Below are 25968 nucleotides of genomic sequence, written 5' to 3'. Positions count from 1 at the left end.
AGAACAGACCTCCAGAGAAAATTGGATATATTTGCTGATTATTGTACAGATAAAATGTTAGTGGTAAATATAGAGCAAACAAAAACACCAGTGTTTGGGCACAATGAGAAAGATTTTAAGTGGTGCTGGTGGCCTAAGGCCCCCTCTGCTGCACCCCAAAAAAGAATTCTTGGGGTTTGCATTTCCCAAAATTGCAAATTCCAGTTAGGAAATGCAAAAAATTCGCAAAGATGGGCCTACAGGCCCATAGGTGCGAATGGGGCCGGTATCACAATTTGCGATTCGGTAATAGCATTTGCGATTTTTAAGAAATAACCGAATTGCAAATATGATACGTACCATTTTGCGACTCAGAAATAGCAATTTCTTAAAAATCGCTATTACCGAATCGCAAAAGAGTTTTTTTATACATCTGGCCCAAAATGTATGTAGAAAAAAACTCAATAAAATACAAAATTACAATTTCTTTCATAAATAATGAAAACATTAAAGAACAATATTTTACAAATAACAACAACCCAAAATAAACAACACTGGCAAAGTGTTAGACTTCAAAAGATTCAGACTGACTAGTCTAATTCCAATTTAAGCAAAAGTAGGACATGTGTTTGGGTGGTTGATTTACTATTCTCACCCTAAGATAAGCAAAAGCAGGGAAACTGTTGGACTTTGGAGATGTTAGAATTACTATTCACACTCCAGCCTAAGCAAAGGTAGGGAAAATGGTGGACTAAAATAGGTTAAATTTACTATTACAACTCCGCTCTAAGCACCAATAAGGAAACTGTTGGTGTTTGGAAGGATTAGATTTGTTATTCCTTCTCCAATCTAAGGGACAGTAGGGAAAATGTTGAACTTTGGAGTGGGTAGTTTTACTGTTCCCACGCCAACATAAGCTAAAGCAAGTAAAGAAGTGTTGGAATAATGAAAGATACAGATATCATTCCAATTACAAATCTATTTAAAAAAATGTAAATACCTACTAACATAAAATTATTATATACATAAATGTTTATATATATTTTTTAAATAATGAGAAAGCTTTCTTTACACGAAATGCAGTGGAATAATAACCCCTATGTCACAGACACCTGTGAAAGTTGGAAATATTTTAGGGGGCCCGTGAAAAATGGGTTTCATGACCAATACGAGCACTCTGCAGAGCTATTCATTGTGAGAGCCAAATTGATTGTGCAGAAATGGAGGACCAAAATATGTAGCAGATTTATCTAAATGATACAGCAAAACAGACAAATTATGTTGTATTATGCAATACATTTTCCATCAGCATAATTTTGATACATTTTGTATGAAAACAATATTTTTTTGAAAACTATATATATATATATATATATATACACACATACACACACACACACAGGGACGCTATAGTTAGGGTCACATTTTAAACGTACCAAACCATAGGAATTTACCACTTATAGTAAGCGTTATCTCAAGTAACTATAACTTGTGCCCTAAGGTAACTATAACATGCCCTTTGGCCGTGCGCAGTGGGAGTTGGTTGCTGCATGTCTCTCTGGGTGTGAGAATAGATGGGGGAGGGTGTATCTGGAGGTGAGAGTATCTGTCTGTGCATCACTGTCTTAGTGCCTTTGTCAGTGTGGGTCTTTGAGTGGGTGCATGAGGGTTTCAGTGGGTCTTTAAGTGGGTGTGTGAATCTTGATTGGGTCTGTGAGTAGGTGTGTGAGTGTCTGAGCGGGGCTGTGAGTGGGTGCATGAGAGTGAGTGGGTGTGTGAGTGGGTGAAAGATTGAAAAAGAGAAACAGAGAGAAAGAGTGAGAGGGAGAGAGAGAGTTTTTAGGCTTTGGTGAATGATATACTTAGAATGAGATATGTCTGGACAAATTGAAAAGACAAATGCATTTGTCAATTAAAAAGTATGACATCACTTTTCATTATGAACCTTAACCTTTTGAAGTTGTAAACAAATTAAAGTAGGGAAACTACCACAGACACAACTGGACTAGAACCCTCAACTTTCAGTGTGAGAGTCTGTGACCTTAACCATTATGCCACAGGTGACTCCCTGTTGTGCTTTTTAGTCATTGCATGGTGAGACTGTTGCAATGACTATCTCTCTCTCTCTCTTCCATTCCATTATGGGATTTAAGAGAGAGAGAGTGACAGGACCGCAGGTGGTGCCTCAAAGCTCTTGCAGTCTGAGCTGGCTCCCCACGTCCTGTGGGAGTTGGCATTGCTCCCACAAGCAGGGTGTTGATTTAAATAGCAGCTCCCTGGATTTGGAAGTAATGTTTTCATCAGACAGATGAAAACTCTGCTTTCTAGAAGGGAGAGCTGTTTGACAGCTCTCTCTTGAAGAAAACGGAGTCTGTTTGCTTTTCCTCTGTGGGAGCGGTCAGCTCCACCAAGCAAAGGCAAACAGCTATGTCCTGGGGGAAAGCACCCCAGGACACAGCAGGGGCTGGCCCAGGGGGGTGGCAGTCCCCTGGGCCATCTATGGCTCCTCGAGGGGGGCTGCGTGGCCCTCTTCCAACACTGCATTTAGCACCAGAGCGGTAGTGGTACCCGGGCTGTGGGGGTCTGAAATGGACCCCCTTTCTATTCTTTTCATATTTGCCCCAGGGAGGTGGTGGTCCCTGGAGCTGCAGGGGCCGAGTGCCCCCCCACATTTTATTTGAATGTGAGCCCCGGGGAAGTGGTGGTCTTTGGTGCTGCGGGGGGGGCCAGGTGGCTCCCCTACATTTGATTTATAATGAGGTGGCAGTCCCCAAGGCTGTGGGGGGTGGGCGGCCCCCTACATTCAAAATATAAATACCCCTCGGACCTGGCCCATGCAGAAGCTGCAATTAAAGCAGGTGTGGGAGCCCATGCTTTTTTTTTCCAAGCACCAGAACTAAGGGGTCGGGGAGACTCTACCCTGGCACCTTTACTTGTTTTTTCTTTTTCTCCTTGTTGAAATGTTGGCAGCCAATCAGATCTCAGCACGAGATCAGGAGGGATTCTGAATCCTTCACATCTCTGTATATACAAATGTAAATGTTTTTTAATAACTCAAGAACTACTGAATGGATTTACACCAAATAACAAAAGGGCTCTTTCTAGACCAAGAGCTACCTTTCTGCCAAATTTGGTGTAATTCCATCCAGTGGTTCGCTGTTCAAAATCCCTATGGGAATTAACATGGGAAACTCTCCTTTTTTTAAACCTTTTTTCTCGCCCCCACTTGACGGATCACCCCGAAACATTCCAGACAGCAGCTGACATGACTGAGTTTGTTTGGAAATTTTTGTGAAGATTCATCGTGTGGTGCCAAATATATGGGCAAGTAAATAACTGCTTTTTTTTATAGAAACTAGGTCCTAACTATAACTACCTAGTGTGGTGACTGCCAGGGACAAAGGTTAGAGGGATGTCATAGTTAAGTACTCAATTTACTTGTACAAAACCATTGAAATTCAGCAGTTATAGTTAGAGTTCTTTCTAGTGACTATATCTGGCGCCCTAAGGTAACTAAGACTCGCGCCCTTGCCATGCACAGTTTTCTTATTCATAATTTTATTGCAAATGTTGCAATGATAATATCAAATATGCCATATAAGATCTCATCAATGATATAATATGTGGAGTAATTAGCTTTACATGGCGAAGTTGTGAGTTATAGATACCTTAGGGTGTGGGGGTTGCAGCCAAGCCCTTATAACCACCCAACCCTGTGCCCCTCATGTCCTTTGGCCGCTCACAGTGCAGGCTGGCCACAGGGCCTGTCTTTGTCAGTGGATCTGTGAGTGGGTCTGAAAGTGGGTGTGTGAATCGGAGTGTGTGCATGATTGAGTGGGTGTGTGAGTGGGTGCATGAGTCTCTGAGTGCATGTATGAGTGAATGACAGTGTATGAATGAGTCTGTGGTTTTTCTTTCAAATATTTCATATTCACGGCTATTCCACTGAACCAAATTACATCAATTTAGGCAGGATTCTGTTGCGCAGTTCACACTTTGTGATTTTGTGTTAATCTGTTCAGTAACTTTGAAGTAATTTAAGGCCAAAAAATATAGATATATAGGGATGTGGATTCATGGGCCACAAAAAGAATCTGATTGGCTGGCCGCAGCCTGACAGAAAACATGCAGCTGCCATTTTGTTTGTTGCATCAGCTCAGGGGTGGGAAAAGAAGAGAGAAAAAACACATAAGGGGTCAGGGTACTGGTATACTGACCCCATTGGACACATAACGGAGTCCCTTGGGGACCTCTTGTGGGCAAATGTTGCCAAATTTGTTGTTTTGTTGTCTTATTCGTGGATCCGCGGATCCACAGATGGATCCAGGGATCCCGAATTCATGAATCCACTTGAAGATCCACGAATCCATAGAAAATTTGAAAAAATAAAAAACATCACTGTTCCAAACTCATGCTATGCATGGCCAAAGGCTTGGTTGGGTTGGGGTGCATGCAGGAGGGTTGGCTGACGGACCTGGCCATCCAGGCCTTGTGGCCAAACCGCACTGCTTATATTCACATATGTGCATGCTAAACAAACATAGAAATTCACTGAAAAAAACAAAAGTTACAGTGACGTTATAGTTAGGTTCTGGATCTACTCACACAAAACCTTAGAAATTCAACAGTTATAGTTATATCAAGTAACTATAACTCGCACCCTAAGGCAACTATAACTCTAGCCTTCACCATGCACAGCTAATTACTCCACATTTTATATCACTGATGACACCTTCTTTAGCATCTTCGATATTGTCACTGCAACAGTTGCAATAAAATTATTGATCATAAGACTATGCATGGCGAGGGCGTGAGTTATAGTTCCCCTGGGGCGTGAGTTATAGTTACTTGAAATAACTCAAACTATAACTGCTGAATTTCTAAGGTCCCTGTAACCTTTGTTTTATATATATATATATATATATATATATACACACACACACACACATATAATGATCCTTGCCATGCATTCTCCTTCTTTATTTCATGCATCATACATGACGGATAGAGAATGCGTTTCGGCAAACGCCTTCTACCGGGCTTTGCTGATAATCAATTTGTGCTAATTAGATCAATCACATGGTTTGATTGAACAAATGTGAGGGAACATATCATTTTGTTGTTCAGGTTACGTACAGATCATGTCTGAATCTTCCTGCTAGTAGGGGAAGGGATTAACTCCTATGACCTGATGAGTACAACGATAACGGTAACGCTCTTTTAAATTTGACATTGTAAAATGAAGAACGTTTTTAATATGGTACTCTTTGCCTAAGAATAAAGGAGACAGATGCTGACAAAATGTGAGCACTGCAAGAATTTTCATCCTTCCCAAAGATGGATAATGTTAGTATAACTCACCATGTTGCACAGGAGACTTCCATTGATGGTTCCAGCTTCAAAACAATCACATGGTTTGCAAACATCGACTGATGCCAGACCAACTCCACCTTGACGGTAAAACAGATCCTTGCATAGCTCACAGTTTTTTCCTGCATCAGAGAAACGTTATACATTAGGGATTCTGACCCATTAAAATTAGAAATATAATTCAAAATTAAAGACTGTATTCCTCTGAGAGACTTATAATTTTCAGGATGTCCATTTTAATGCACCTTTCATCTGTACCTGACAGTTTGCTGATCCAGAGCATATGAAACAATGAACCTGTTACAAACTGTGCTTTACTTCATTAAACCTCCATCTGTTACATAATCCCAAACTTACATAAAATTCTGTTACCTGACTGACTCCATATTTTTGAGAAGATTATTGCTTTCACTTAAAAATTCTCCAATGTGTCTTTAAAATCATTTACTGTAGGAGGAAATATATTTGCTTTATATAGTTTATTTTCAGCAATGGGATTATTCATAGCCTTGCTTCGATATAAATGTTTTAATTGTACTATGAAAAGCATCTTTACTATAAGTAAATGGGGAACAGCAATATTAATGTTGAAGCTGTTTTAGAACCACTCAATATACAAAATATTTTCCGTTTTTATCCACATTTAAAAATAATTACAGGCAGCCCTATAAGTGAATTTCATGCTGTATTTAACTGTAAAAATCAGTAAAAACGGAACACAGGGACATTTCATTATTATAATCAGATATAGTAGTTATAGTATGGTTAATATTTGTGGAATGCAACAGTCACACCAGAAAGCTCAAGGATGGGCCAGAGGAGAGGCAGAAAAAAGAATGATTTGCAGAAATCCTAGGAGTGGGATCTGGTACTGAAATATCATGATAACATTATTGTGCAATATAAATATGCCCTATGTTTTGTTTTCAAATATATTTTCCCATTACAGTTAGAAATTAAAAAAAATCTACATCCAATGGGACAGTATGATTGTAAGCAATAGTTAGACCATGATATTTATGTCAGTCGAGATTTCCCCATGCAGTACTTTGACATGCAACCGCGGTTAAGAGTATTCCGAATATGTGAGAGTTTATAAGATATGACCCAAGAAAGTGAAGACTCATCCATCTTATCCTAACAGCGGGGCTGACCAGTCTGCCACTCTAACATTTTCCCGGTGGGCTGCAGGCTTAGAGGCTGATTTATAAGCAGGATGTACCGCCATGAGCCAAATATGCTCCCATGTCCCATTTCTAGTAATAGCCCGCTGCAATGGGCCAGGAAGTGGGGGGAGGGTGGAGGCTGGTTGTGGACATTTAACCGGACCAGATTCTGGTTACAAGTCTGCACTACATATCTTGTCTTCTGTGACTGAGGTATGTAGAGGACCATGTTGATGAAGAACACAGATATTCTGTTGGGGAAGTAATGCCGATAGTTGGATGTGATTAATGGTGGTCCATATTTATAGAAAGATGATTGCAAAGTCACTTGAGGAATATATTTCTGCCCACAGAAGGCTAAAGGAGAGCAGATAAGGGCGGTGTGCTCTGGTCACTTCTCTTAGGGAAAACGAGGCTTATAATTCAGGCCATACAAGGCATATATGTTTTGTGCCACGTGAAAAACTGTCAACTTTACAAAATAAAAATAAAGGCAAATTTGGAAATAATGGATGCAAATATAAAGGTCTGACAAAAGCAGCAAAGCTAGTTTAAGTGTATTTGCTCTTTTTCACTTATTCAGTTGGTATATTTCTGCAATCTGCAAGGCAGGCAGAGACCAGACTGAGTACGCAGCACGATCATCATTAGGGGTCTATAGACAGCCCAACACTATCTGCCTACTGATGAAGCAGAAAATGAAAGTTTTGATTTATTAACGCATAAACGTAGTGTGAAATAATCATGTGTGACTTTAACCGAACTAATAAAGATTGTACGGGGACAAAATGTGCCCTCAGAGTAGTTTGCCAACATTTATACGCGTGCTTTATATAACGTGGTGTATTAGAATTGCACTAATCCGACATAATCATAAACGTGTGCTACGATTTGCTTGTTTGAAATGCTTTAGCTTAGCATTACTTTAGCGGAGGCTTTGGCCTAGTGGCCTGGTCTCACGGTTTAGATGTTCGTATTTTTCCAATGTGCTATTAAACGTGTATTTCTGCTTGAAGCTGTATTTTTCCACAGAAACTGTTCACATGCTTATCTTAAAGTTTCGTGCCAGCATGGCATATTTTCTCTTTAATTCAAGGTCGACTTGCAGGTGCGGACAATGGAGGCTCTGAAAGTGAGCTAATTGGTAGACAATGTTGCGATTTGCGTACCCATCTCCAAGGATAATGTATGCTTAAGTAAAAGCTTGAGAACTGTCGTTTTTGATTGGACAATTTGAAGCTAACCTATGAACCCTCCAATGGAGACCCTACTGGATTTGAACTGTTGTCTATGAAAACCAGGTGCACAAGAAGAAAGTAGCCATTACCAGCTCGATACCCGCCATTTTGCAGACTTCGTAGCTATTATGGCCCACTTTGCTGCGACGCCATTTTGAGAGACTTTGATGCTTTCTCTAGTCGAGAGAAAGAGACTTTAATGATTCTTGCCATAGAGACTTTAACTTTGATTTGTCCCTTTGCATGAAGTAGTAGTCTTAACTTGCCGCCGTGAGGCGATTGCCCCGTTCACCCCTGCCCCTTTGCCCCGTCCCATGCTGATCGAGAAACGGTACCTGTGAGACGAAGACTTCCTTGTATGCTGATCGTAATTGGTAAATATGAAAGGAAATTGTAAAATTGCATTGTGTTTCTTTTAGGTAACCAACTGCTGATTTTGATAAGGGCCCTAGCTAGGAGTTTTCTAAATTAATGTTGCTAAATTGTTTTTGCATGAAGTCCCACATGCCGAAGCTAATTTGAGGTTAGATGAGGATTCCATATGTCGCACGATGCAATTTGAGATCTTGTTATGCTGACTAAATGTACGCAATTAGCCCACTACAGATTATCGTATTAGTGTTTTGCATTGCCATTATCGAATGCCTTGTGATTCAAATGCTACATAGATTACACTTGTTTCGACGCTATGGACAGCTATTAATGTTCATTTATGTTTATCATTTGGTGTTGAGACACATATATATTGTGCTAGCTTTGTTAATATAGGGTAATACATTCACTAACTTTGCAATAAACTGGTGTGGTTATTCCTGACTGAAAGGTCAGGGTTCGCCGAAATGTATTCTGGATTAATCATTAAGTGTTATGTTGATCAAGGTATTGCTTATGTACGTTATTGATTATTGATCTGATGCGACGGATCGATTAAGAGTACAGAGAGTTCCCACTTAGTCAAAAGATTCATCGGCCTAAAGAGCGTCCGAACACAGGTAAATTGTTACTACGGTTCGCTCTATCAGTAGATGGTAGCAGAGGACGGTTTCGTCTTTTGGGACCCTGTACTATTAAAATACATGGTGTTGAATTAACGGTTACGCATTTTGAGGCCTCATTCGAGAAGTTGAATTAGATTTTTCTTGGATAAAACTGATTGACAGAATGATGATGGGCTAGGTCCACCGCGACTTTCCCGGGATCTCGGAGCTTGCGAATGGAGAGAACGGAGGTGTGGAAACAGCGTTGGCGGTACTAGTGATGGTATGAGTGAAGTTAGAGTTTTGCGCTTGCACAGCTTATTGCCGCAGGGTGTGTGAAAAGGTTGCGAGGATTTTTTTTCTTTTTTAAAGGATAGCGGAGGTGCGACTCCGAGTGTAGAAGTAGAGAAGTCGTCGAACTTCATAGAAACAGCGGAGGTGCGGCTCCGGGTGTGAGAGTAGGGAAGTCGTCGAACTTCATGTGCGTGTGGCGCTTTGTGCATAAAAAGGTCCACGTGGTTGTTGTTGTTGAGACGGGCCCTGCGAGGTCAAGAGACTCCGGAGTATGTTGATCCATGTTGTGGTCTGGGCGGTTTAGTAGGTTGATCGGGCGTGGCCAACAAGTCGGCACGTGTGTTAGGGAGTGAAAGAAACTTCGACTTCGGGCTTTGACAAGATTCTAAGTGCACTAGAATAGATCATTGACAAGTTGAGAGTAGGTCTGCAGGTCAGATTTGCTTGCGAATGTGGGGACTGAGAAAGACGGAATAGCGGCCGAGGCTAGTGAAAGGTCCCTAAGGTCCTGAAGCGATTGTGTTACCCTTCCTGTAGTAAACCGACAGATCTGTTTTAGTTTTTGGTAGCTCGCGATACATGCAAGAAGTTGTTACGAGAGGAGCTGAGTGAAGGAAGACTAGCCGCGAGGCTTTGTCAGCCGCAGTGTGTGTGAGTGTGACGTCACTAGGAGCCGCGCTGGGATAGGTTGGAGAGAGAAGGGTCGTGCACGGATTGGACGCAGTCCGTGGGGCTCGATTGGAAGGGGAAAGGCAGGCGAAGAGTATTCCGGGAATTAAAGTCACCTATTGATTACAAATTTTGTGGAATAAAAGTGACCTATTGATTATAAACTTTGTGAATTAAAAGACGAGAAAATGAAATTCCTTAAAGCATTTAGGAGCGCGATGAAGGGGGAGTCTTACATCAAAGCGAGCGTAGGAGAGGAGACGCCGCCCGAGGGCACACCAGCTTATATTGTAATGGAGGAAAAAGGGGTAGCTCCGTGTCTTTGGCTAAAGCAATGGCACAAACTGACAGAGAAACATGGGAGCGTAGCGTTCCCGATACATGGGACATTCAATATAAGGATCCTAGAGAATCTGAGATTCACGATGTATGACATGAAGGTGCCTCCAAGGCCAGCACAGTTTGAGGCTCTAGCAATCTGGGAATTAATGGCTAGACAGCAACAGAAGAATAAGTTTGAAACAAGGATGAGGAAGGTAGAAAAGACACTAGCGGATGCTAGGTGGGATAATGCGCAGAAGGTGTGGAGGTCAGATATATTGCAGGGAATAAAATTGTTTCCCGCAATTACTAAGGAGGAAGAGGAGACAGGTAAGAAAGCTACCTGTAAGACAGACAGGAAGTGTTCCAAGGATAGAGAAGACGAGGAAAAATTGAGAAGAGAAGAGGAGTTAGAGGATGAGGAGTTAATAATGCAATTGCTGAACGACCGTCCACCACCTTATGCGGAGAATGGACAAGGTCCAAGTACCAGTTCTGCCCCTACGGCATCGGTACAGAACAGTGAAACCCAGAGTTCAGGAGCGCCATCGGGATCTAAGGACCCGAGTTTACTGTTCACCCCGCAGATACCGCAGGTTAGGAGAATATATCCAGATGTGCCCATAATGAAACCAGCAGAAAATTATCAACCGCAGATGCCAGGGTACTACAGCAGTGACAATAGTGGAGGAATGGTTCTACAACAAACAGTAAGGGGAGTACAGAATGGTCACAATCCAACAATGACACAGGCTGAATCAACACAGTTTATGATGCCCCAAAAGCAGATGCAGGGAGGAAACGCTCATGCTCAGATGACGGGGAGTCAGATGGGCATGCCGGCAATGATGACCCATAGTATGGGGATGAACATGCCTCAGAACATGGGAAATGGACAGAACCCAGACGCGATATCACTACCCACTACTGTAGGTCCACCGGTACCTCTGTATAGCCAGCCTAACTTAGGCATGAACAGACAGGGATCAATGCTGCAGAATGGGACAGAGAGGAGGTGCATAGAGAACACTCCAGGGATAACTCCGATAGCGGCTCAGCCAAGTGGATCTGGATCCTTGATGGAGTTTAGTCCCATATGTGCTCAGTCTACACTGGTGAGGTCGAGTCCCCCACTGATAATACCTTTAACATCGAATACTGAAAAGTTGCCGCAACCATCAATGGCAGTTGATGTGAATGCTACACTGATGGGGGTAAATGCGCAACAGCTGACACAGTGGTTCAACAGCTTGAATTCCACACAAAATTCAGACAGTGGGAAAGGAGAAGAGTACCTGAATAGGATGAGGCTGAACATGGAAGCACAAGAATTGGTGGAAGGGAATATGGGTGTGAATAGGTTGGAGTCCTACACGGAAGAGGAGCTGAGGTATCTATGTCCAAAGATCACGAAAGAAGTGAACAAGGTACATAAAAGTTTGCAGGAAGTAGCGGACAGAAACAGGATTGACATAGGCAAGACGAAACACTTGAGCAGGAGCTACAGGTTAGATTTTGGGACCACAGATTTTGAACACATGAGGTCAGCAGGTATGAAGGCACACCTTAGAGAATTGTTGCAGAGTGCCCAAGTGTGGAGGTGCTTAGACAAGTGGGAAAGCAGGTGGGTAAAGAGGAAGGATAAGAGGAGGGACAGTGCTACAGAGCACAACGAGAAGAGACCACAAAGCAGCGAGACAGTAACCATGTTACCAATGAGGGAGACAGCAGGTGGAAAATTAATACATGTACCATGGCACAGAAGCGACATTCAGTCATTTACAGATGATTTTCCCAAACTGAGAGAGAAGCCGATTGAATGGTATCAACAAACTGATAGGTTTGTGAAGCTTGCAAAATGTCTCTGGGAAGACCTGAACACTCTCTTTGAGATCGTGGTTCCGGCAGATTTGTGGGAGGATTGTAAAAGAGCTGTAGGTTGGCCGACAAGTGAACCAGAGAGAGATAGGGAGACGGGTGCACCATCACCTATGGTGATGAGTTTGTACTACAAGGTGATTGAGCATTTGAAGACGAAGGTTGCCGCGAAAAATGTGGATTGGCAGAAGATTGATCGAACTGCCCAAGAGGCTAAAGAATCGATTCATAGTTACTATGAGAGATTGTTGAAGGCGTTTAAGAACTACAGTGGCACGGAAACAATCGAGGCGAAAGATATGCTTCATTTTGTGTTCAGATTTGTGGAAGGGTTGAGACCAGAGATAAGTCAGATGATAAAGTCGCATTTGATTTGCTGGCAGTCGAAACCGATTGATGAGGTCTTGAATTATGCGAAATACTGTAGCGACGAGATTGAGGTGAAACAGAAAAAGTTGAAAGAGAAGGTGATGATGATGCAACTTAAAGCAGCTCAGACAGGTCTGCAAGGTTTGCAAGGGATGCAAGGGTTCCAACAGCAGGTACCGCAACCGCAGCCGCAGTTGCAGGGAAACATGGCGTTTCAGCCACAGGCGAGAGGCAGAGGAGGTTTTGTGAATAATGGTCCGGATTTAAACACTGTTGTGACGGGTGTGCAGGCAATGAAGAAAGTGATGCCGTGTCACGTGTGCGGAATTGTAGGTCATTGGAAACGCGAGTGCCGGATGGTGGTGCAGGAAGGTGCAGGTGCAGGTGTAGGTGTTGGTCAGCAAAACAATGATGTCAATGCATTTCAGACAATGAGAGGACCGAAAATGAGAAGTCCAAACCCAAATTTTCAGACCATAAATCAATTGCAGGGATTACAACCTATGCAGCCGCAGCAGATGCAGATGCCTCGTATGCAGATGACGCAAATGCAGCCGATGCAACAGCAGTTACCCATGGTACCTAATCAGCAAATGCAAATACCTTTGGCACCAATGAGTCAGCAGCAAGTGATGGTTCCTCCACAGGTCTCGGGTCAGGTAATGAGTACAAATGGCACCGTACAACAGTTCCCATTACACAGTGAGAGTGGAATAAACAATGTATGGGAGAGTGAGAGCTCAGAAGAGGAAGGAGATTGTGTGCTTGCAGCATCCTTAGAGGTTGATCAAAAGGGTCCGTACGTAGAGGGAAGGGTAATGGGTCATCGTGTTTCATTCTTGGTGGACACAGGAGCCACACGTTCAACTGTTAAGAGTAGTGAAGTACCAAATTTGCCACTCTCAGGGAGGACAGTTCAAGTGGTGGGAGTAGCAAACAGGCACCTGACAAACCCAATAACAGATCCGGTACCAGTCAGCATCGGTAACTATCAAGGGGTGCATCAGTTTGTGATATGTGACTCAAGCCCAATAGCACTGTTAGGGAGAGACCTATTGTGCAAATTGGGATGTTCGATCATGTGTTCGAACGAAGGAATAACGATACAGACGAGCAGTGATGGGGAGGAAGAGGATAGTGTAGAGGGGGATGAAATGGAAACGGTCGATGAAGAGTATCCCCTGATTTGCCTTTTCCCGATGATAACTGAAGAAGATATTCCAGTAGAATTACGGGAAACAGTCGGAAAAGAGGTGTGGGACATGACAGGGAAAGAGGTGGGATTGATGAAAGGAGTGGAACCAGTGAAAGTGACTGTAAAGCCCAATGCGATCTTTCCCCAGACCCCACAATACCACATGCCACAAGATACCCTCATGAAAGTTGCCCAACTCATTGACGAATTTGTAAAACAGGGGGTACTGAAAGAAGTGTTAAGCAGTCCCTGTAATTCACCAATAATGGGACTAATAAAGCCAAGTGGAAAGGTCCGACTTGTGCAAGACTTGAGGAAAATAAATGACATCATAGTCAAATGCTGCCCTATCGTACCGAATCCAGCTGTGATAATGTTCCAAATTCCTTGCGATGCCGAATGGTTCTCGGTCATTGATTTGTCACAAGCATTCTTTTCTGTGCCTCTTCATGAGGACAGCCAATTTCTCTTTTGTTTCAAATTCCTAGACAGAGTGTACAGTTGGTGTCGAATTCCTCAAGGGTTTTCTGAGTCACCGTCGATATTCAATCAGGTTCTAAAGAAAGACTTGGAAGAGTTAGAGTTGCCATTCGAGTCAACCCTAGTACAGTACATTGATGACTTACTGGTTGCATCAAAGACAGAAAGTGGCTGCACAGCCGATACCATTGCCCTGTTGAACCATTTGGGAAGAAACGGACACAAGGTGTCTCCTTCCAAATTGCAGTTCTGTCAGAAGAAAGTGAAATACTTGGGTCACCAGATAGAGAAAGGGTCACGGAGAATAATGAAGGAAAGGATTACAAGTGTACTTCAGATGAGTCCGCCCAAGACGAGAAAGGAAGTGAGGAAATTTTTGGGAATGGTGGGCTACTGTCGCCAGTGGATTTCCAACTTCTCGACTCTAGCGAAGCCTTTACTGAAACTGACCCAGAAGGATGCTTTGGATCAAATTGAGCTGAAAGGAGATGAGATGGATGCTTTTGTCGAACTGAAAGAGTGCATGTGCAGGGCTCCAGCCTTAGGTATGCCTGATTACACAAAGCCTTTCACATTGTTTTGCCATGAACGTGATGCATGTTCTTTGTCTGTCTTGACTCAAGCCCATGGTGGCGTAAACAGACCAGTAGCGTATTTTTCAGCTACTTTGGATCCGGTCGCAGCAGCACTCCTAGGGTGTTTGCGCGCCGTAGCAGCAGTTGGTATCAGCCTCACTCAGAGTGAAGGAATAGTGATGGGACACCCAGTAACAGTCATGGTCCCTCACTCAGTCGAGATACTTTTGACCCGCTCCCGAACGCAACACATGACTGGAGCAAGACTCACAAGGTATGAAACGATTATTCTGGGCTCACCGAATGTGCAGCTGAAAAGGTGCACTACGTTGAATCCAGCAACCTTGCTTCCTGAAGAAAATGTCGAAATTGAGAACGCTGAAGACGTCGAGCATGACTGCCTTCAGGTGACTGAATTTTGCACAAAACCCCGACCGGACATTAAAGATACTAAGCTTGATGAAAATGGCCAAATTCTTTTTGTGGATGGTTCATGTCTAAGAGATGGGATGGGGATTTTGAAAGCAGGATATGCTGTATGTACTGTAACAGGGGTCTTGGAAGCGGGATGGCTTCAAGGAGTCTATTCTGCACAAGTAGCAGAACTTGTAGCCCTTACCAGAGCATGTCAACTGTCTGCATTGATGAAAGTCACCATTTACACTGATAGCCAATATGGGTTTGGGATTGTGCATGACTTTGGACAACTATGGTCACAGAGAGGTTTCCTGACTTCTTCAGGATCCCCAGTGAAAAACGGGGAGAGGATAAGGGAATTGTTACATGCCATTCAAGTGCCAGCTGAAGTTGCAGTGGTAAAGTGCAGTGCTCACACGAAAGGACAGGACTATGTTTCTCTGGGAAATGCATATGCGGATCAAGTCGCAAGATTTTGTGCCTTGAACTGTATATTACTCAGAGATGAATGGAATTCGATAAGTGAGCCAGAACTAGAACCAGCTGAAGCATTTGCCTTGAAGGTCGTAGATACAATAGAGGAACTAAAAGCACTACAGAATAATGTCAGGGAGGATGAAAGAGATTCCTGGATTAAATCACAATGTATAAAGAGACAAGACGAGTTATGGGTTTCACATGAGGGAAAATTTGTTTTGTCTCTTATCGCAGCTTGCGCGGTTCTATCATGGGCAAGCTCACCTAGGGAGAGATGCCATGATAAGATTGTTCAAAACTGATTGGTTTAACCCCAGATTTCGTCAAGCTGCAGAAGCAGTTTGCCATCGATGTGTCACTTGCCAGCAGATGAACCCAGGAAAGGGAACAGTTGTGAACGCGAGCCACATTGGTAGGGCAAGCGGTCCTTTTAGTCGCATGCAGATGGACTTCATTGAGATGCCTGTGCATGGAGGTCTGAAATATGTGTTGGTGATTGTGTGCATTTTTAGTCACTGGATTGAGGCATACCCCACACGTAGAAATGACAGCCTTACAGTTGCCAAGCTATTATTGAGAGAGTTGATACCACGTTTTGGATTCCCGATCTCTTTAGAATCAGATAGGGGAAGTCACTTCAACAACGAGGTGATAAAGTTACTTTGCGAAGCGCTGAACATTGAGCAGAAACTGCATTGTAGCTATCGCCCTGAAGCATCAGGACTGGTGGAGCAGATGAATGGTACACTGAAATCGAGAATGGCGAAAATATGTGCATCAACAAATTTGAAATGGCCTGATGCATTGCCCTTAGTGCTAATGTCAATGAGAAACACTCCTGATAGAAAAACTGGATTGTCTCCGCACGAAATTCTCATGGGCAGGGCTATGAGACTTCCTGCAGTTCCCGCAAACGCGCTTTTGAATATTACAGATGATATGGTGTTAGACTACTGCAAAGGACTGGCTGACGTGGTTCGCTCTTTCTCTCACCAGGTGGAAGCAACCACCTTGCCACCGATCCAAGGTCCAGGACACGCACTGAAAGCAGGTGACTGGGTCGTGGTGAAGAAGCACGTGAGGAAGTCGTGCCTGGAACCCCGTTGGAAAGGCCCTTTCCAAGTGATCCTGACGACAACTACCGCTGTGAAGTGTGCGGGGGTTCCCAACTGGATTCACGCCAGTCACACAAAGAAGGTGCTGTGTCCCACAGATGAGGAAGTTGAAGCGCTGAAATTGCCGGTGCCTGATAAAACAGTGCTGAGTGCTGAGACAGAACAAAAGCGAACTGAAAGCGAACAAGCAGCAGCAGGAGAAAAAGAGATATTATTGGAAAACGAAGAGTCCGACTCACTTGGGGAAGACCAAGGAGAAAGTTCAGACAGCGACGAAGAAGCTACAGGTGACAAAGAGCCTGAAGCAGCTGAGGGTAGCAAAAAGCCTGAAGCAGCTGAAGGTGACAAAGAACCTGAAGCAGCCGAAAGTGATACAGAGCCTGACGAAAGTAACGGTGAGGAAGGGCTCGAAAAAGGTGAAAAAGCAGGAGAGCCTGATCAGAGGAGGGCTTTCCCAGAAACAGACGATACAGAAAAAGAAAAAGAGAACGTGATCGATTCCCCTGAAGGAGGGGACAAGGCAGAGCAGAACGAAAAAGTTGAAACCTCTACAGAAAAGGTCGCAAGTCCATCAAATGGACACGGTGCAAAGAGGAGACTAAGTATATCACCAGTAAAACAAAGGTCTGGAGAAGGTTTGAACGACGGAGAAAGGCCAAAAGTAAAAGAGAAAAGAAAAGAAGTGTCTGTCGTGGTACCAACCTCGAGTGAAGAAAAAGACTTGACAAAAGAGGAAAGTACCAGCGAGGCAGAATCGAAAAGAGAAGCAAAATTGAAAAGGAAAAGGATACCGAACAGAAGGTATTCCGGTCCAGAATGGGCATATGCAGTCAATGACGATTGGACTGACGAGTTTGTATCTCTAAGCATCGAGAACGAAGAAGAGGAAGAGATACCAATAGAAAAGAAAAGTTTTATGGACAGTGTTGATTGAAAGGGTGATAAATGATATTGCTTGCTACAATCTAACGTGAAATAGACAACCAGCTAAGACATTGCTAAACCGGATGAGACATTTGCTAAACCGATAAAGACTGAGTTATTGCCGAATTGAGACAAATGCTGCTAACCGATAAGTGACTGGCCTCTTGAAGAAGACGGTGTGAACATTGCGCTCGCTCAGCTTTGTAACTGAATTGCTAAATAAGTTTCATTTATAAGTGCTTCTAGCTCTCTGATTCTATACAGATCATGACGCAAAACAATAGAAAGAAATATTGTAAATATGTGTGTATAGGCTTGGTAGTTACATGTGTACTAATAATAATGGCAATTGTACTTGGAATGCATGGAAAGGGTGAGAATGAGAATATTGAGGCTTCTACTATTGCTCCTGTTACTGTCACTTAACTAAACGCATTGAAAAAGCTAGCACTGGATGAGAGACTCTTGCATGAAAAGAAAGAGCTTTCGTATAATGTTTTCTATCGCTTACTAACAGAATATGTTGAGACAATGGATGCGAAAGATTGTTATGTGTGTACCCAGATACCGACATCAGTGAAGGAAGGGGTGACATATCACCACATGCCCCTTACATACGGGATTACATGTAGTATAGTAATGTCTAGGTTTTATGGTCAAACTAACATACAGTATTTTTACTCAAATTATGATGTTACCTTTGCTTATGTTCCTATAATAGCGCAGCTAAGCCAGACTGCAAAAGATTGGGATGCTAAAATTATGAGGGAATTTTTCGAGCCAATGCAACCTTTTGAAACGGCTCACGCTCATAGGGAAAATCTTACATGTTCACTCTCTGCAGTAGAAATAAGCTTTTTAGATCGCACAGATGATAGAAGGGCTCAAATGAAGGCGAAATTAGAAAAGGAGTTACATAAGAGGACTTCAGTAGATAATTATGATTTTGCTGCCATAAAGACACAAGGGAAAATTGCTTTAGATGCTTGGCATGTAGGGAAGTTTTGTATATATCGAGGTGAATCTTATTATGGCAACATTTTTGTAGGAGCGAGTGAGTGTAAACATACGTTTATCTTTAAGGCCAAATGGACATTCATGATGGACGGACTTGACCCTGTCATTCCAGGTGTATATTACATTTGTGGGTATAATGCCTATTATCGTCTTCCAAAGGGATGGTGGGGAAGATGTTATTTGGGTATAGTGTTCCCAAAGGTTTATCAACTGGATGACCTATCGATGATTCAAAAGACATCTGGATCCCATCGTATCCAGAAAAGAGAGACCGCAGCTGCTGTGGTAGGTGATATATTTGGAGCAATGCTTCCTTCATTGGGAGTTGTGCTGAATTCCATCAAAATAAGAAAGTTGTCTACTATAGTGGATAACATGTTGACAAAGTTTTCAGGTGCTATAATCCTGATAGATGCTGAACTTGCAGCGGAAAGAGCTATGACTCTTCAAAATAGGCTTGCTTTAGACATTCTTTTAGCAAAGGATGGAGGTGTTTGCAAAATGCTTGGTGCAAGACACTGTTGTACCTATATACCTGACAATAGTGTGAAAATTAAAACTATGCTTGCTAATCTAACAAAAGAAAGTGCAGATCTGAAGGAACTGAAAGAACCAGGAGTGTGGGAGAAGGTTGGAAAAGGACTTGCTTCAGTGGGACATTGGATTGGGGGAATTTGGAATGGAATATTGTTAAAAATAATAGAGGGAATTTTAATAGTAATAATTTGTATATTTGGAATTTGGGGAATAAAAAGGGGAATAATAATGATTATGGAAAGAATTAAAAGAAGAAAGGAGGAGAAAATTATGAAAAGAATGGCAGAAGAATACAAAGCACAAACTAGGGGAACTAAAAGGAAAAGGGAACTGACAGAATTTTAATGGAATAAAATTTGTGGGCTTAATTTGTGTGATGACAAGTAGTCATCAGAGGAGGGATTGATGAAGCAGAAAATGAAAGTTTTGATTTATTAACGCATAAACGTAGTGTGAAATAATCATGTGTGACTTTAACCGAACTAATAAAGATTGTACGGGGACAAAATGTGCCCTCAGAGTAGTTTGCCAACATTTATACGCGTGCTTTATATAACGTGGTGTATTAGAATTGCACTAATCCGACATAATCATAAACGTGTGCTACGATTTGCTTGTTTGAAATGCTTTAGCTTAGCATTACTTTAGCGGAGGCTTTGGCCTAGTGGCCTGGTCTCACGGTTTAGATGTTCGTATTTTTCCAATGTGCTATTAAACGTGTATTTCTGCTTGAAGCTGTATTTTTCCACAGAAACTGTTCACATGCTTATCTTAAAGTTTCGTGCCAGCATGGCATATTTTCTCTTTAATTCAAGGTCGACTTGCAGGTGCGGACAATGGAGGCTCTGAAAGTGAGCTAATTGGTAGACAATGTTGCGATTTGCGTACCCATCTCCAAGGATAATGTATGCTTAAGTAAAAGCTTGAGAACTGTCGTTTTTGATTGGACAATTTGAAGCTAACCTATGAACCCTCCAATGGAGACCCTACTGGATTTGAACTGTTGTCTATGAAAACCAGGTGCACAAGAAGAAAGTAGCCATTACCAGCTCGATACCCGCCATTTTGCAGACTTCGTAGCTATTATGGCCCACTTTGCTGCGACGCCATTTTGAGAGACTTTGATGCTTTCTCTAGTCGAGAGAAAGAGACTTTAATGATTCTTGCCCTAGAGACTTTAACTTTGATTTGTCCCTTTGCATGAAGTAGTAGTCTTAACTTGCCGCCGTGAGGCGATTGCCCCGTTCACCCCTGCCCCTTTGCCCCGTCCCATGCTGATCGAGAAACGGTACCTGTGAGACGAAGACTTCCTTGTATGCTGATCGTAATTGGTAAGTAAATATGAAAGGAAATTGTAAAATTGCATTGTGTTTCTTTTAGGTAACCAACTGCTGATTTTGATAAGGGCCCTAGCTAGGAGTTTTCTAAATTAATGTTGCTAAATTGTTTTTGCATGAAGTCCCACATGCCGATGCTAATTTGAGGTTAGATGAGGATTCCATATGTCGCACGATGCAATTTGAGATCTTGTTATGCTGACTAAATGTACGCAATTAGCCCACTACAGATTATCGTATTAGTGTTTTGCATTGCCATTATCGAATGCCTTGTGATTCAAATGCTACATAGATTACACTTGTTTCGACGCTATGGACAGCTATTAATGTTCATTTATGTTTATCATTTGGTGTTGAGACACATATATATTGTGATAGCTTTGTTAATATAGGGTAATAAATTCACTAACTTTGCAATAAACTGGTGTGGTTATTCCTGACTGAAAGGTCAGGGTTCGCCGAAATGTATTCTGGATTAATCATTAAGTGTTATGTTGATCAAGGTATTGCTTATGTACGTTATTGATTATTGATCTGATGCGACGGATCGATTAAGAGTACAGAGAGTTCCCACTTAGTCAAAAGATTCATCGGCCTAAAGAGCGTCCGAACACAGGTAAATTGTTACTACGGTTCGCTCTATCACTACCACCTAGTTTTACTTTAAGTAGTAGATATTGGCGCTCTCTGTCTACAAACTTACTTTTTAAAACAAAGAAAATTCCTACTTTGATCCACACTAGTGCACCTCCGGCATCTGATGAATGCCTAGTATCAAATATTTGGCCTTGCCATCTACGTTGTAGTTGTCAGAGATCAATCTGGGTCACATATGTCTCCTAAAATGATGCTATCTGAACTTGCCATCTAACACCAGAGTGTATTTTATACTATTTCTCAACTGAGATCAGCCCCGGACACTCCATGTTGTTATGACTCTATATGTAGCGATGATGGTGAATGCATTATGAACCATGTGGAGGGACATCGTATTCCTCTTCGTAAATGATAAGAGGTGAACACCGATACACAGTAAGCACTGAGCATGAGAGAGTGTGAACCAAACCATGTGTTACTATGCAAAGTACGAACTTCCAAGAGACAGCACCCTATACATACCTGTCCAACCCAAAGTAAAAAAAGAACAAAACATTGTTCGTTCTCCAGTATACAAATTGGGGACAGGGAACCAATAGGGGATAGATAAAGCATACCAATTAGGCAGTGGAGGCCTACTAGTGTAGAATATTATCAGTGTGAGCAAGTACGGGAGTGGAGGAAAAAGGTGACACTTTCCATAACTAAGGATACCTTATCCACCAATAATGCTGTGGTTTTCAGGGAGTAATTTAAGACCAATTGTTAACATATCTACTTTAGCTTCAAGGGATGTATGAGTTTTAGATAGTGCTGCCAATATCAAATCCTTCTTTTCTGCAGGGATACAGATTCTTGTAGAGCAGCATGCGTTGAGAATAGCTCCTGAACCATCTCCTTATTTGGCAACTGTTTCCTGGGGTTACGCAATCAGCCCATTCTGGCTGCTTCAGTTTGAGGATGCTGACCAATTTATTCAGGGCAAGGCGATTAGAGATGGTACTGGTATGGGGAGGCATTTCTGATAAGTGTTTTTGGTGTGCTATGATATTGTAAGAGTTATTTTCATTAGTAAATCACTGTGTGAATAGGGTCTGCCTCACCTCGCTCCAAACAAAACGGTCCTGAAAGTAGGAGCAACTGGGGGTTTCAGCACAGAGCATTAGGACCACACACACACCAGGTCTATGTGTGGTCACAGTACACCACTTCCAGTCACTGGGGCCGAAGAGGGGTTCCGGGCACAACTGCAGCACTACTGGCCGAGCACCAGGGGAGGACCGACATGTCCGCCATCGGCCAGTGTGTGGGGCAGCAAAGAAAAAAGGGATTAAAGAATTTGCACCCTCAACTGTCTCGTGTCATTCTTCGGTGGGGGCAATTGTGACAAGACAACTGGTGACGAAGGTGGGATTCACACACCAGGATGCGCTCCCTGTATCGGAGCGGAGCCAAGATGTGCTCCTTTGTTTCCAGACAACACCGCCATCTTGAATGCCTGTAGCCACACGTCTGCAACCACAGAAATCAGCAGTAAGCACCGCTAGTCTGTGCCTGCCTCATTAAACCTCCTGCATGTCTCCCGCGTATGATCTCCAACCTATGTGAGATCTCACAAGAAAGTGACCTAATTGGTGGCCATCTCCAAGGCATATGAATGAATGAGCTCCTCAGAGTCTGCGGTGCCATTTTAAAGTCAGGAAGCCAAAGAAAGTACTTCAGCAGCCTTTTTAAAGTCAGGTATGCCATAAAAACTGCACTCATAGCCAGTAACAAGCACCCCATGGGCATATGAACTGAGGATATGGAGGAAAAATCTATAAAAACACTGCAATAACACAGCATGTGCACAGACGGCAAACAAAGACAATCAGCAGAACTGAGACCACTGGCAAGCTAACAGAAACAGTGACAGCAGCTGCACATCACCAGCACGCAGAATAAAATTGCAGCTGCAACAAGAGCAGACTCTCCTACCATGACCGACAAGTGCAATGGAGGCACAATTCCAAGTGCAATTTTCAGGCACTCTCTGCAGTTTGACCTTTCTGACTCTCAAACTAAAGGTGTGCGATAGGCTACTGATGGTACAGAGGACTCAGAGACGGAGATAAGGTAAGTGCTGTTTATTTATGTGAGTAATGGTGCGGTTGTACTGACGAAAAAAAGGGAAAAGGGGAACGGACTCTGGTAACTGTAGATCTGGTTGAGTCTTCCTTGTCCGATATTAACTGTCTCTTCTCCGCTATTTCTTTAAGGTTGGATGGACGTCAGCTCTTCTTGTCTCCTGAGGATACCGGAAGGGAAAAACATAGGGTAGAAAAAAGGTAAGTCGGTTGTGTTTTTTTTCAAAAGGGGTTCTGTTGTTATTGGCATGCAAGGAGGGAAAAGTACTCTGGGTTGGAGGGTAGAAGGGAAGTGTCCAGTTGTGAGGGTGTGGGTCACACGTGCTATTGGCAGGTATTATCACTCTCTTTCTCGGTCCTGACCAACAGTACTCTCGGTGCAAACCCGTGCTCTTTCCCCTGTCCCCAACCCCAGCCCTCCCCTCGTCCCCGGTTTCCTTTCCTTGCTCCCTTTTATATAAGTGAGGGCTGCGGAGTCCTATAAAGGACCGTACCTTGCTGAGCCACGACCCTCCAGGGCTGTGGCTGGGCTCGCTGGCGTTGGGTTCTGGGTTCTTTAGGGAATTCACTTCGCGTCTCTCGGTTCTCCCTTCCTGTGGGGAATCCGTGTTTTCGGCATTCGGCGCTCCTCCTGGACCCAGCGTCTTCCACTCCGTGTTCGGCGTCTTCTCCTCCGTTCGCTCTCCCTCTGACTTGCGGAACTCCTTCTCTTGTCGGAAGTCCGTCGTCTCTTTTCTCCGCCGAACCCGGAAGTCCGGGTCTGACGCGTCTGTTAGCGTTCTCATGTCGTCATGGGAACGCGGCCGTCGTACTGAGGAGATGTGTGGTTGGCGCCAGCTTCGGGAGCTAGTAGACGCGGTCGAGGAGACCCGTCTACACTCCCCATCCCATGATCGGGACTGGTAGAGAACCGGAGAGGTGGGAAAGCGGGACAGATAATCCACGGGGCTCTGCTGCGATCCCGGCTTGTGGCGGACCTGAAATGTAAAAGGTTGGAGCTCAAGAAACCAGCAAAGGATTCTAGAATTAGTGTCTTTGTGAGAGGCGAGCCAAGTGAGAGGGGCATGGTCGGTGTAAAGAACGAAAGGCCTGCCCAAGAGGTAATATTGTAAGTTCTCCACAGCCCACTTAATGGCGAGGCACTCCTTTTCAATAGTGGGGTAATGACACTCCCTAGGGAGGAGCTTCCTGCTGATGAAGACAACGGGGTGATCATGACCCTCCCTATCAGGTTGTGTGAGGACCGCACCTAGACCGACATTAGAGGCGTCGGTATATAAATGGAAAGGGGTGGAAAAATCCGGACACCTAAGGACTGGTTCAGTGGTAAGAGATCATTTTAAGGATTCAAAACTGGCCAGCTGGGAGTCAGATAACGGGGCTAATGTAGAGGGGTGCTGTTTTTGTAGGAGGTCGGTGAGAGGGTCAGCAATTGTGGAGTACTGAGGTATAAACCTGCGGTAATACCCCGCTAAGCCCAAAAAGGATCGTAGGTCTTTCTTGGTCTTTGGCAATGGTACCTGTGAAATGGCCTCAATTTTACTTTTCTGGGGTTTTAGAGTTCCGTTACCTATCAAATAACCGAGGTATGATATTTGGGTGTTCCCTATGGTGCATTTTTTTGGATTGGCCGTGAGCCCTGCTTCAGCCAAGGCACTGAACACCCCGTCGAGATGGTGTAGATGATCAGACCAAGTATCACTATAGATGACAATGTCATCCAGGTAAGCAGCAGCGAAGTCATGGAACGGTTTCAATAACCGGTCCATGAGCCGCTGGAAAGTAGCTGGGGCCCCGTGGAGACCAAAGGGTAGGACGGTAAAGTGATATAGGCCTGATTGGGTCGCAAAGGCAGTTTTCTCTTTGTCTTCTGGTGCGAGGGGAATTTGCCAGTACCCCTTCGTGAGGTCGAGGGTGGACAGGTATTTAGCTCTTCCTAGCTTTTCTAATACATCATCTACCCGAGGAATCGGATAGGTATCAAAAAGTGATATGTCATTTAATCTGCGGAAATCGATGCAAAACCGAACAGAACCATTGGGTTTCGGAACGAGAACCACTGGGGAGCACCATTGGCTCACCGAGGGTTCGCTTACCTTCAGGGCCAGCATTTTTTTTATTTCCTCTTCTTAATGTTTTTCCGGGCTTCTGGAATGCGACAAGGACAGAGACGTACAATCTGACTCTCTGGGGTTTTGATTTGGTGGTGGATTAATGCGGTCCTACCTGGGGTTTCAGAAAAGAAAGATGAGTGATTCTGTAAGAGGGTGGATAGCTGTGATTTTTCACTGTCTGTAAGCGATTTATTTATGTCTGGAAATATTCCCACTTCTGTACTCACAGTGGGATAAAGCTCTTATCCTAATGTCGTGGATGGTGTAATAAGGAACCCGTTGGCGGTGGTGCTATTGTTATCTTCCGGCTGCTCCCATTTCTTTAACAGATTGACGTGGTATATTTGAGTTTTCTTTGGGTGTAGATTTAATTCAATGAGATAGGTGACGGGGGAGACTGCTTTTATCACTCTATAGGGTCCCTGCCATTTGGCTCACAATTTATTTTCAGAGGTTGGCCGCATTACGAGTACCTGGTCATTGGGGTGGAAGGATCGTAATTTAGTTCCCTGATCATAAGAAATTTTTTGGTTTGCCTGTGCTTTCTCTAGATGTGTTCGTACGTCTTCCCATATGGACTGCAACTGTGATTTCAATTTGTGAACATACTCCAGTAGGGGCTTCCCTTCCTCCGCTTCCTCTTCCCAAGTTTCTGCGGCCATATCCAGGAGACTACGTGGTTGTCTCCCAAATACCAGCTCGAAAGGACTGTGTCCCGTGGAGGATTGTTCATGAGTCCGGATGGCATAAAGGACCAGAGGTAGTTTTTGGTCCCAATCCCTTCCGGAATCATCTA

At 43.5% G+C, this 25968-nt stretch overlaps 1 protein-coding gene across 1 annotated transcript in view; it reads right to left on the bottom strand.

Moving 5' to 3' along the window:
* The window catches only part of USH2A (usherin), a 3586186-nt gene that overhangs the window by 3138820 nt on the left and 421398 nt on the right, over positions 1 to 25968 (bottom strand). The window contains exon 11 of the mRNA XM_069233891.1: positions 5341 to 5471. Within this exon, the coding sequence (XP_069089992.1) occupies positions 5341 to 5471 (131 nt within the window). The remainder of the gene's footprint in view (positions 1 to 5340; positions 5472 to 25968) is intronic.

Source organism: Pleurodeles waltl, chromosome 5 (genome assembly GCF_031143425.1).
Source record: "Pleurodeles waltl isolate 20211129_DDA chromosome 5, aPleWal1.hap1.20221129, whole genome shotgun sequence".
Lineage (NCBI taxonomy): Eukaryota > Metazoa > Chordata > Amphibia > Caudata > Salamandridae > Pleurodeles > Pleurodeles waltl.
This window is presented reverse-complemented; position numbering and strand designations above follow the sequence as displayed.